This window comes from Phodopus roborovskii, unplaced genomic scaffold, assembly GCF_943737965.1.
Source record: "Phodopus roborovskii unplaced genomic scaffold, PHOROB, whole genome shotgun sequence".
NCBI classification, from domain to species: domain Eukaryota; kingdom Metazoa; phylum Chordata; class Mammalia; order Rodentia; family Cricetidae; genus Phodopus; species Phodopus roborovskii.
This window is the reverse complement of record NW_026126516.1, coordinates 184,287-197,125: the sequence shown is the minus strand read 5'-3', so window position 1 is coordinate 197,125 and position 12,839 is coordinate 184,287. Positions and strand designations below refer to the sequence as shown.

Genomic DNA, 12,839 nt, shown 5'->3' with positions numbered 1-12,839 from the left:
CTGTTAAAACCTCCATAATTTTATCACAAAATCTTTCAGTTCTGGGAATCTCTTAAGTTCACAGAGGTTTGTAAACCCAAACTTTCAAAGTTGTAGTTGACAAAGTTCAACTTGTCATCGGCAATAAAAACAACTGCCTTTTTTTCCATGCCTACCAAATACCTAAGAGCACAAAACCTGCTTGTCACTTCTTAGAAGGTAAGAGGGTTTCCACTTCTGTGATAAAACACTGACCAAGGCTTCATCTTACAGCTTACAGTCCCCTATCCAAGGGATAGGGGTTGCTGAAGACAGGAACTCAAGGCAGGAACCGTTGCAGAGGCCTTGGAGGATGCTGCTCCCTCACTTGCTCTGCCTACTTGCTGCTTTCTTTCAAGTTTTCCAAGATAGGGTTTCTCTCTCTGTAGTCTGGCTGTCCTGGCACTCACTCTGTAGACCAGGCCGGCCTCTAACTCAGAGATCCCAAGTGCTGGGTTAAAAGCATGTGCCACCAATGCCTGACTTTCTGCTTGGTTTTTGTTTGTTTGTTTGTTTTTGTTTTTAAAGCACCCAGAGTCACCAGACCAAGGGTAGCACCATCTACAGTAAACTGGGCCCTCCCTCACCAATCAAGAAAATGCTCCACAGCCTTGCCCACAAGCCAATCTGGTCGTGGAATTTTCTCAACCAAGGTCTCCTCTTTCCAAATGACTCTAGCTCTAGTGTCAAGTTGACTAATGCCTTTCTTAAAACAATCACATCAGCTCAGTGTGTACCAATGCTTTACAAGTACTTTATGTCCTCACAATCAAAACACTAAAAAGATGCATGTCCTGGACCTCACTCTCTAGCCCACACTAGTGTGGCTGGAACTCACTGAGACCAGCCTGCCACTGCCTCCCTCCAGATTGCTTGGGTTAAAATCCTGCACCACCACCTCCCAGCTAAAAAGCCAGTTTTAAAAACATTGTATTAACTGTTCCATTGGTAATACTCTAAATGGAACTGGCCTTTTCTTTTAATTTAACTACAGGAAGCAATTTGACTAAGAGGTCTAGGAAAATCTAATGTGACTACCTTTTACGTTCCCCCCCCCCCAACACTGCTTTCATGTAATCCAAATGTAATACAGCAAAAAGCCAAACCTCCTAACTATTATGAAAACAGTTTTGACTCCACAGGTCAGTATGAGTCCCAAGACAGGTAAACTACCCACAATTTACATCTGAAGCCATCAGCTGTGGAGTGAGACCAGGCCTCTTCCCACAACTCTGTTCAAGTACCCAAAGCCTTTGTTTCTATTTGTACAACTGGGGACTTTATCACTTACATTTAGTGGTGATTTTTATTGTCCAGACATAACAGCTAAACACTGCCTAGCCCAAGGTAAACTCTTGTTTTGAGAGAGGAAAATGAACTCCGCTGTCAGGTCCGAGTAGTAAGAACATTAAGAAAAATAAAACTAAAACAAATCTCACTGAACCAGCTCTGTGGCAAATGCCAGAAGCATCAAACGTTCACATCCAAAAAATGATAGATCTGAAATGAAAAGGCCACGACGAAACTAACAACAAGAAACACAGAACAAGATTCGGACAAACATTGCCGATTTGAAAAACGACCGCCTCGGCGGAAGGAAACGCTAGACTATTTCAAAATAACGCTTTATAAAGACAGGGCACGGGGTGGGGGGGCTCGGGGTGCTGCTATACAGAGATGGGTCAACGAAACGCGGGTGGAGAAAACCAGGGGCTACTCTAGTTCAAGGTAGACCACCCCAAGAGCTTTGGGCAGACTCGCTCAGACACCTCCAATCAGCGGCAAGCCCTACGTTATATTTCGGCGAAATGACAAAGAGTCAACTTACCCACATAAGCTCCTAATTCTTGCAATTTCCCCTTAATGGCACTCTGAGGAGGAAAGAGAGGGGAGAAAACAAAACAAAAAGACAAATAGCAAAGGTGCCCGTGAAAACCTCGACTGCAACAGCGCGAGCCCGGCTCCCGCCCCCCCCCGCGCAGCCCCGGAGGTGGGGGAGGGGACACCCGCCCCCCCCCGCACGGCGCTTCCCTCTGCCGCCGCCCCGGTGGCTCCCACGGGCCCGCGGATGTGCCCCGAGCCGCCGCGCCTGCGCCCTGTCAGAGGCGGCCCGCGCCGAGGAGACGCCGCAGGCCGGGCCCACCCGCCCCGTTACTCCTGACAACCGCCCGCCCGCCAGGCCCAGCGCTCGCCCGCCGGCCGACGCGGGCCTCACCCGGATCTTGCGGCTGATCTCGGTACCGATTTCCATGGCTCAGCGGCGAGGCGGCCGGGTCAGCACTGCGCGGCGCTTCGGTTACCTGGAGCCCGCGGCGGGCTGCCACCCTGCAGCCTGACCCCCGCCGCCGCCGCCGCCGCTGCCGCTCCGCCTCCGACCGTGCGCGCTGCGTGTCCCCGCCCCTGCTGGCGCCCCCGTGCGAGGGGGAGGCGCCGCGCATGCGTCTGCGCACACGCATGCGCTCGATCGTCCCTAGCGGGTCCGGGCACCTGTGCTGCGGCGCCCTCTGTTGGCTGCACGGAGGACAGTGGCCTGTAGGTAACCTGGTTCTCTCTTTTTTAATGAGGGCTGTAAATGCATGTACACCTGCACACCAGAAGAGGGCATCAGATCTCACTGGAGTGGTTGCTGGGGATTGAACTCAGGTCCTCTGAGCCATCTCTCTAGCCCGTATAGTAACCTCAAGCATCAATATGAGATTGATACAGATTGTTAACCTTTGGATTTTCCTTTTCTTCCAGCAAATAGAGATTGCTTTCTAGATATACTATTGTTACACTTGGTGAGGTGGAGGGTAATATCCAGAGCAGCAGCAGAACCCATCCAGCATTCCCTTACTTTAATTCTAGATGTCCCCCCCCCCCCGGGTGCGTGCGTGCGTGTGTGTGTGTGTGTGTGTGTGTGTGTGTGTGTGTGTGTGTGTTTCAAGACAGGCTTTCTCTATAGCCCTGGCTATCCCGGAACTCGCTTTATAGACGGTTGGCATCAACTTAGAGAGCCACATGCTTCTTCGCCCCCCAGCTCCCCTCCCCCCAGTGCTGGGATTAAAGGTGTGGACCATCACATTTGGCTACTTTAATTCTGAACATCCTTGCTCTCCTGGCTTTGGTTCTGTCTTTTTTCTTCCATACCACCAGTGTACTTTACCCAAGATTAATCCTCCTCCTGCCCTCCCTCTCCGAACTGCTTCTTTGGAGGACACTGACTTCCAGGACTCCCTTATTTGTTGTTAGAAACCAGCCCCAAAAGAGTAGGAAGTGGCATCCTCTATTGTTACAAATGAGCGGCAAGTGGCGCCCTCTAGTGTTAGAGTTAGTGTGCAGGCCTCGCATATCAGACGCAGCCCTACATGTATCCTTGAGCCTAGAAGTTGGGGTTGCAACTATTAGTCACGGCTGGGGTTGCAGGGTCCTACAGGTTGTAGGTACTGGGGTTCCTCAGGCCTTGGTGGCAGCCAGTGGTACAGCTCTCAGCCATTTGTTTACACTCTTGGCCCTACAGATCTGACAATTCTCTCAAATTCTTCTTGAGACCAGTGCCCTAAGGTTCACTTTGATTCTATGTCCCTTGTGGTCCCTCTCTGCAACTGCTGCCTTCCCTCTTACCGTGGCCACTCATGAACTCTCCCTGGCTCTTCTATGTGCTGCCTCTGTTTTGGTCCACACAACTGAAAGTGATTGAGAAAAGAGCACTTGAGAGAAGTCTCTTGTTAGGAGTACTGTTGTAACCCTAGGGAAGCAACACAGGAGAGTATCTCCCAGGCCTGAGAAGCCTGTTTATGTAGCTTAAAATGGATGTTTGGCTTAATCACAGCTATTTGTTTTGGCCAAGCCAGGCTAATCACAGCTTTGCCTCTTAGCACCAATCACAGTCATGCCTCTGCTAGGCTACAAGGAAAGTGCTTGCCCTCTGGCCTAGGAAGAAATAATTGTAGGTTCATTTGAAGTTTTGCAAGGCTCAGGATCGCAAAATACCAGCTACAAATATTTCAAACAGCCTTCCTTGGAGTTGAGCACTCAGGAGCCAGGACGATCACCTGCAATCTTTGCATAGTTGTTTCAAGGTGTCCATGGAATGCTCAGTGGTGCTGGTATAAGAGGACTGGCTGGTTGTTCAAGGCATGCAGGGCAGCAAGGGACGGTTCAATGCTGCTAATAGGTGTCAGGTTGTCCAATTCCTAGCATCTTTGCTGGTTTATAGAAAAATGAGCACCAGAAAAGGTGCTCACCATACACCCTGGAAGAACTTACCACTCAGAGTGTTTCTAACACAGTTAAAAGTTATTTAGCTACTGAATTCTTGCCTAGAGACAAGTAGGTCAAATCTGACATTATCGTGTTTATGATAATAATGACCTACTTTTCCATTTACCTTGTGTTCTCATCTGAAAACCCACTCCCAGATCCTAAGTGGCTATGTCCATTCTATTCTCTTCTAAATTCAGCCTTTCCAATGCAAAACCATCTTGATCATCTCCAAGTCAAATGTATTTCCTTAGCTCTCCCTGTCCCTGATCACCAGACGTGGAAGAATCTTTTTTGTTTGTTTGTTTGTTTGTTTGGCTTTGTGACCTCAGTATGCTTGGACTGACTGACTCCTGATCCTCCTGCCTCAGCCTCCCCAGTGCTGGGATTGCAGGCGTGTACCAACTGTGCCCAACTCCTTAAGAACTCATTTTCCATTAGTTAGCTTTTGGTGCATAACGAGTGGATCACGGGTTAGCACTTTAGAACACACATGTTTCTTATCTTGCAGTTTCTATCGATTAGCAGTCTAAGCACAGCTTTCTTGGAGTCTCTGCAGGCCTGGGCAGAGGTGGCAGACAGGCTGCATTCTTCACTAAGGGAGAGTCCCACTTCAGGATCTTTCTTGAGCAGGAAATGATTTCCTGGGATCTTTATAAGTAAATGCTCCATCTTTTCTTCTTCTTCTTCTTCTTCTTTTTTTTTTTTTTTTTTTTTTTTTTTTTTTTTTTTGCCAGCTGTGGTCTAGAGGCCATGTTCTGGTCTTAGAAGATGGCCCACAGTTCTATACCAAGGGTCTCACCAAGGTGGCTGCTCTCTTAATTGAGCAAAGATGCAATTCCCTTCCAGCACACCTGGGCTCCTCTGTTGAAGACTTTCATCTCATTTACTTGGGCTCATCTAGGGCCTGACCACTAAATCAAATGAGTTAGGACCTTCTTTATACCCACAAAAGCTCTTGTATCCATTAGTCAGAGCAATCCACAATCACAGGAATTGTAGAGGAGAGTAGGAATCACAGGGCTTCAGAGTCTGTCTGCCACAGGCCCCTTGACAGTTTCGTGTAATCTTCTGAAGTCTTCTGGCATCTGTATGGAAACTGATATGGTGGCATAGGTTTCCTCGTGTGACTATCAATGTATGTATGTTCATCCTCCCTAGCAAAAATAATAAACTGAGCACCATGTGTCTTCTATATGTTACAGAAGTTCTTTGAGGATGGTAGACACGAAATAAGCATTTATCAGCTATTTCTAGGTTAAAGGAAATCAAACACTTAATTTACAAAAGCATTTTCCCCCCAGGTAAATTCAGTGACCATAGTCATGAAACATTGATGAGAGACGGAGGAGCCGAGTGGCAGAGAACAGGGACCGGGGGAGTCACACTGAGTCTGAGTGGAGTCCTGCCACTCTCTCTGAGACCTTAGGCAAGTTGCTTTTCTTTCTGTGTCAGTTTCCTTGCCTGTAGCATAGATAAAAGACTGTTTTCTCCTACAGAGGCTCTGTAGAAGGCAGAGGTAAGTTAATATTTGCAAAGCATTTTGAGCTGTGCGGGGTTCCCAGCAGCATTCTGTTTGTTGATTAAAAATTAAATGCCTGCACTGAGCCAGACATTGAGCTAGAAGCCGGAGCACATGGATGAGCAGGACCACATCTCTGTGCTTATCACATAGTTGAAAAGATAGGTAAGTTTGTTTGTTTGTTTTTCCTATTCTTTTATCCACCATTCCATAACGAAGAGCAGGAACATGTTTTGCCATTATTGCAACTTAAGGAAATTAACATTCGACAATATAGTTACCATTGGGAAAATCTTGTACAAAAAATCCGAGAGCATTTCCATTATTCAGAAGCCTGGATCGACGGACCAGTCAGTTAAGTATTTGCCACATGTAAAGACCTGAATAACCCCCAGCACCGATGTGAAAAAACAGGCATGGTGTCCTGTGCCTGTAATCCCAGAATTGGGGATCTGGGGACAGGGAAATCCCTGGGGCTTGCTGGTCAGCTAGTGTAAGCAAATCTGCAAGCTCTAGGTCCAGTGAGAGGGCCTCTCTTGGAAATGAGATGTGGAGCAATTGCAGAAAACATCAACGCCCACTTCTGGCTTACACACACACACACACACACACACACACACACACACACACACACACACACACAGAGTACCCAAAGTCAGGCACAGTGGCACATGTCTACAGTCCCAGTACTTGGGAGGCTGGGGCAAGAGCATCATGAATTCAAGGCCATCAAGCCACACAGCTAAATCCTGTTCTGTTTTGTTCTTAGTTTATAACAGGGAATTTATTTAAAGGTGTTGAAGACAGCCAGCTTACACTTATGGAAGAGAATTGCACAGTATTTGAGAACTCAAACAGGTTCAGATCTCAGATGATATGGAGTCTGAGTCATTGAGAGAATGCCCCCACTAAGCCAAGGGCACTTAGGAACTGGAGACTGTTCAGGGTGCTTCCCTGTAAGATGCAGCCTCACAATCCACATCCTTGAAGGGACTGGAAGTATTAGTCTTGCAAAAGAATAAACTGGCCCATGACAAATGGCATATTTTTCTCCTAAGGGATAGTATGTGAGCCAGATCACAATGAACTACAGTGCCAGCTAAGAGGGTTCTTGGCTACCTTCCAAATAGAGGAGAGAACAGAGAAAAGACATTGGTTATGAAGTTGGCAGGGCCTGAGCGCCAACTCCTGCTCTACAAAGTCCTAAGTTCTCAAACAATGGTCCCCCCTGTGTGGACAGCCAGCCTCCCCTTGGGGCTCAGTTGGATTTTATGCCTGTGTGTGTGTGTGTGTGTGTGTGTCACACACACAGTGAGAGAGGGAGGAACGGAGGGGGAGAGATCGACTGCTTTACCCTTCTGTGGAAGGAGGCAGGCAGAGGTGGTGGGTTTTCCCCAGCTTGGAATGCTTTTCTTTTCCTTGAGTGTTTAGTGACCTGTATTTGTCTTTCCAGACTCAAACAGAGGATTCTCACATTGATTAACTAGGCATCATCAATCCATTTGGGTTATACCTTTGTGTAAATCTTCTTACTTAACTTTGCCTATTGTTCACAGGATGAGTTCCTTGAGGGGGCGAGACATGCATCTTATTTGTCTTTCTCCATACAAAACACCTGGTTGCTAATACAAAATCAAATGGTTTGTCTGCTTTTGGATCAAAATCTGCAGATGTTGCCAGTGTGCAACAGTGCTCACCTCCCATGATGCAAGTCTGGACACCTGAGTTCAATCTGAGGAACTCGAGGAAAGGTGGATGGAGAGACCAACTCCATACAGTGGTCCTCCAACCTGCAACACCTCCCTCCACAATAATAATAAATGAAAATTGTTTAGAAAGAGTCCCTGTGTGTTGGGAATCGCTGTCACACCAATCACTGTGGCTGTGAGGATGGCTCCCTTTCTACTGTCCTGCCCATTTAAATGAAAATGTGGCCAAAATAATTTTCTTGAGGTCCAAGAGAACTGATCCGCAAAAATCACGATTCCTGAATGTGTGTGTGTATTGTACCTCATGCAGTGTTGAGCGAGGGAGGGAGTCAGAGATAATGATTCCAGGCACAAAGGTGACTTCGCCTGTTGGGACACTGGAACTAGGGTTACAGATGGTTATGAGCCACCATGTAAGTGCTAGGAATTGAACCGGGGTCCTCTGCAAGAGCAACAAGTGCTCTTAACCATGGAGACATCTCTCCAGCTCCAGCATCTCACATTTGTTAGTTCTTATCTTCACCCTCTCTCCTAGGCATCCTTGTCTTTGTAGGATGAAGCAACTCCTTCAGTCTGGATTCTTACAGGGAATGGTAATTTATAAAGCAATATATGATGGATGGTCACTAAGATACCAAAGCAAATTCACTCAGCTCCTAAGAAAATACTATCTGAAGAGCTGGGTAAAGAACATGCGCTGTTCTTGCAGAGGCCCATGCTGGGCTCCCAGCACCCACACTGGGCCTGCAACTCCAGCAACAGTCATTCCGTCTGTTTCCAGCCTCCAAAGACATGTGCACGCATGTGCACACACATACACATAAACAAACATATGCATATGTTTAAAAATACAACTTTAAAAAATACTAGTCGGTGGATCTCCCAACCACAGTTTCCTCCCTGCTTATAATTTTGTCTTTTGCCATTTTATATCAGGGCTTTCTTTCTACCATTTTGTTAAAGATTTATTTTTAATTATATGTATATATGTACATGGAAGGGGTAGGTATGTGCACACAAGGGCAGGTACAGGCAGACACTAGGTGTTGGGTCCCTTTCAGGGCTGGAGTTATAGGTTGTGAGCCTCCTAACATGGGAGCTAGGAATTGAACACAAGTTCCCTGAAAGAATAGTGCTTACTCGTACCTGCTGAACTATCATGTTTCCATGTTTCCAGCACTCTTTCTAATTTGTATTTGTATATTTTAATAAGAATTACTGCCAGTTCTCAGGAGCCAGAGGCAGGCAGATCTCTTGAGTTCAAGGCCAGCCTGGTCTACAGAGTGAGTTCCAGGACAGCCAAACTACACAAAGAAACCCTGTCTTAAAAACCAAAATAAATAATAATAATTGCCTGGTCAATAGCTTGAGTTCCAGGACAACCAAGGTCACACAGAGAAACCCTTTCTCTATAAAACAAAAAACAAAAAACAAAAAAAAAAAAAGAAAGAAAAGAATTACCTCAATTGTAGGAGTGTATGATGGTATGATGTAGTGCCACTTTCTGGGTAATAAGATGTAGGTATGTGTACATACGTGTGCAAGATAGTCCATATCTCTGTAAAGATACATAGGGATCAAATTTTGTATATGTTGGGGTTGACCTGTATAAATGACCTCACTCCCAATGGTAGGAAATATAAGCTAATGGTGGAAGGGTTGTCCTTTGGCGATGTTTCTGCCCAATTAATGTGACTGAGGGGAAAAATAGAACCTAAGTGCCTGGTTGGGAGATGACATTTGTAGACTGAAGAAGTTCAGCTCACTTGTCTAAAGCATCACTTGGCTTTTATGGTCATTTTCTATTTTTACAATTCTTTCATTTTCTTCCCGATTCAATTAACACGTTTTTATTTAGTGCCTACTGTCTGCCCAGAACTGCCCTCGTAATTCTAGCAGAAATAAAAGAAGCCTCCGTGAAACAATTTTTAATAATCCTCCCAAGTGCCTTGGAAGTCCTGTACTGAGTTGGAGGGGAACACCAAAGGGGAGGGGTCTGGAAATGCCCACCAGATCCTCTTGATGGGGAGCTGAAGGCATGCCGGAGAGAAGGGTTCTAGAAATAAGGGTGGCTAGGGAGCCAGTCTAAGATCACCCCTAGAGGTCTACTAGCTGAATTTCACCTTGGGCGAGCACAGAAAACGAGCAATAAAGCAGAGAGGTAACCATGGGAGTAGCTCAAAGGGAGAGAATACGGAGGAGCTGATGCCACGTGCCCACGATGAGGGTAGCAAAAAATACAACATAATGGTAAGCAATAGTAGCTGGGCCTAGAATTGAGTGAAACCTTTCACATATATTTTACTCACGTTTACTGGATAACGATCATTCATTTTAGGAGAGGAATTAATTCCACGGAGGCTAAGGAATTTGCCAGTAAGGGTTGGAGCTGGGATTTGAATCCCAACAATCTGACCCCGGAGCTTCAGCCTGCACCGAGTATGCATACAGTTCTCTCTGGGGGACCATGATCCCGGGGAGGTCTCAATTGTTTGGGGTGGGGGTGGGGCCAACTCCCCAGTTTCCTTCCCTTTAGAGCTGCTCCCATGACTACCTCGGGTTTGTCAGTCCTTCTCAGTGGTCCCCAAGGTAAAGCTCAGGTATGACAACTTTAGGTCTAGAATGGCTTCCCTGGCCACCCTTATTTCTGGAACCCTCCTCTCCGGCATGCCTCTGTGCTCCCTATCAAGTGGATTCCGGGGAAGCAGAACCTCCAGCCCCATTCCTATTTGTGTCAGCCTTTCACTTCCCTCCACGTTTCGGTTCAGAGTCCCCACGGAGGAGCAGTGTGTACTTACTGGCGGAGCAGGCACTAAAGGGGGATGTGGAACGTTCTGAACCCAATTCAGCAAACCTCCAGTTACTTTCCAGACCACCACGCACGTACAGCACCAGGTCCCTTTCTACCTTGACCCAAAATAACGTCCCCCTCCCCTCCTTTTATATATGAGTGTATTTTAAAGCTTCGCTTCACTTGGAAACTTAAAATAACTGGTCACACGGTTAAAAACAGCAGCGGCGCGCCCCCTCCCCGGCGGCCGGCCGGGCGCAGCTGTCCGGCCTCCCCCGCGCCCTGCCGCCCGCATTCCAGCTCTCTGAGGTCACGCGCCGCCGCCTCCCCGGATCCGCGCGCCCAGCCCAGGGGGAGGGACGCGGGCCCCGCAGCTCCGATCCCAGCCCCCGAGCTTCCCCGGCGAGTCCCGCAGCGGTCCGGCGGCTCCGGGCAAGGTGTGCGGTCGGAGCGCGGGCCCGGGACGCGGACCGGCGAGCGGCGGTCGCGCGGAGGGAGCCTGGGGAGGCGGGACGCAGAGCGGGCGCGCGGCCCCGACCCGGCGGGAGCCGGAGCAGGTGAGGCGCGGGGGACGCGGGCAGGGGCGTAACAAAGAGCGAAGTCTTCCCTTCCCAGGCTCGCTCTGATCTCCTCGAGTCATTTCTAAAAAGAGTCTGGAACTTCTATTCCGGACTCCTCCGCGGATGGCTGCGGCTTAATTCTGGATCAGGGTTTGAAATCTTGGGCATGTTTATGCTTCTCGGAATATGTGGAGTGTGAAAGTTGCCCGATAACTTGGGCGACAAGAGGCATAAAGGGACTGTTCGGCAACTCCTTGTTTCGGTTTGGAGTAAAGAGTCTTTACTCCCGGAGAATTCTTGGATCTGCAAATTTCGACTTGTGATTTCTGCAAACCCGGATTAGACTGGCTGCTCTGAGCATGCTGGTCTTCTCCCCAGCCCCTTCTCCCCCGTCGAGAAAGCCTTATGATAATAGATAATGCTAGAAGACACGTTCTGACCACGTATGAGCTCCAAGTGACAACTGCAGTATGTCTGTCTAATAGTTACTGACAGGTTTCTTTTTTCTTTCATTTTTAGTTTGGGGCACAACAATTTCACTCTGAAAATAATTGTTTCGTTTGTAGGCCGTTTAACTATAGATTGTCAACGCACACATGTTGTTTTGTGCGTTGTTGAAAGCACTAAGATAAAAACGTTTTAAAAATGCCAGATACTTCCTTTTCAGTGATTATTTAATGCTAAAGGAATAGTGGCAAAATTCCATGAACATGTGGCGAGTGACGGGGTGGGGTGTCCCGTAAGATTCAGGGTTAAAAGTGAGTTTGAGAAACCTTTGAAAGAGGGTATGGACAAGAAAAATGAAAATGAACTCACTAACAGAAGCAGGCCGCCTTTTGAAATCTTATGAAGCAGAATTTAACATACCTTTTTTTCTTATTCTGTAATAAATATACCCTATTACATTTAGTAGTTGATACCTTAGCTCTTCTCAGAGTACCTTAAATTTCTACTTCTTGGCTGTAACTGTCAAACACAATGTATGACATTAAGATATATTCACCAATTATGAAATTTAAAGTTACTAAGCAGGACTTTTGCCACAGTGGGGTTTTATATGAGGAATCAAGAAACCAGAGGTTCATAGGAGGAAATACACAGAAATATGGCAGTCATATTATAACAGCTGCAAAAAGAAAAACACATTGGCTTTCCTCATCCCCGATGCTGTAAACCATTTCCAATCTCAGGGCAATTGGAAATTTGAGTTTACCTAATCAGAACTTAAGTTAATAATTAAGTTATATAGTGTAGTATGCTGTGTTTAAGGCATAGTTCCATCTTTATAGTAAAGAAATTAACACATTTGGCAGTACCTAAATCAAATGTCTTTCCTTTGGACATACAAAACTTTGTCTTTTTATACACATTATTTAATGTTTCCAGTTAATCACATTTTGTAAGACTGAAATCTACTACTTTGTCTCTTGAGATAATACTATGCATGCTATCCATAATTTTTTTGTTTTAAATTTTACAGGAACGCTATTGGTGTATCTTCTAGTTAAAAGCTTGTTTAAGGTGTGTGTGTGTGTGTGTGTGTGTGTGTGTGTGTGTGTGTGTTTGCTCCCCCCCCATATCCGATTCATCTGTTTATGTTCTGGGAACAACAAAGAACTTTGAAAAATATTGCATGTAGAGACTATCTCTTAGTATAGTCTCCCTCCCCATTCCTTCTGCGGAGTAATGCTTTTACTCAAGGAAGGCATTCAGCAAATATTAACATAATGCTGTAGTTTTCCACTTTTCCCTCTGGCATTCCTCTGCCCCTTGTTTTATCTTTCTGCAATGGTGGCAGGGAGATCACCTCACTATATCGCTCTCAAAAGCAAAACATAAACAAAAATTTTAGAAACCTTGGCCATGACCCTATTAGTGATACAGCTCTGAATATAATTATAGATGCCTGTAATCTCCTTAAGGGCAGAGACGGCTTAGGATTCGTCTTAGATTTCCTCAAGATGCTCATCAGGCTGTCTTGTGCTCTGACACGCAGT

The 12,839-nt window shown here is 46.5% G+C and overlaps 2 protein-coding genes across 5 annotated transcripts in view; one reads left to right on the top strand and one right to left on the bottom strand.

The window, feature by feature from the left end:
* Positions 1-2,384, bottom strand: part of Zc3h14 (zinc finger CCCH-type containing 14) — a 33,569-nt gene extending 31,185 nt beyond the window's left edge. For 3 of the 4 annotated variants that reach the window (XM_051196435.1, XM_051196436.1, XM_051196437.1), the window contains exons 1-2: positions 2,234-2,384; positions 1,847-1,889 (exon numbers count right to left, since the gene is read on the bottom strand). In XM_051196435.1, the coding sequence (XP_051052392.1) occupies positions 1,847-1,889; positions 2,234-2,269 (79 nt within the window). In that variant the 5' untranslated portion in view covers positions 2,270-2,384. The remainder of the gene's footprint in view (positions 1-1,846; positions 1,890-2,233) is intronic. The other variant, XM_051196438.1, reaches the window with a different exon arrangement.
* An 8,235-nt stretch (positions 2,385-10,619) lies between these two features.
* Positions 10,620-12,839, top strand: part of Ptpn21 (protein tyrosine phosphatase non-receptor type 21) — a 59,728-nt gene continuing 57,508 nt past the window's right edge. The window contains exon 1 of the mRNA XM_051196432.1: positions 10,620-10,839. The gene's annotated coding sequence lies outside the window, so the exon portion shown is untranslated. The remainder of the gene's footprint in view (positions 10,840-12,839) is intronic.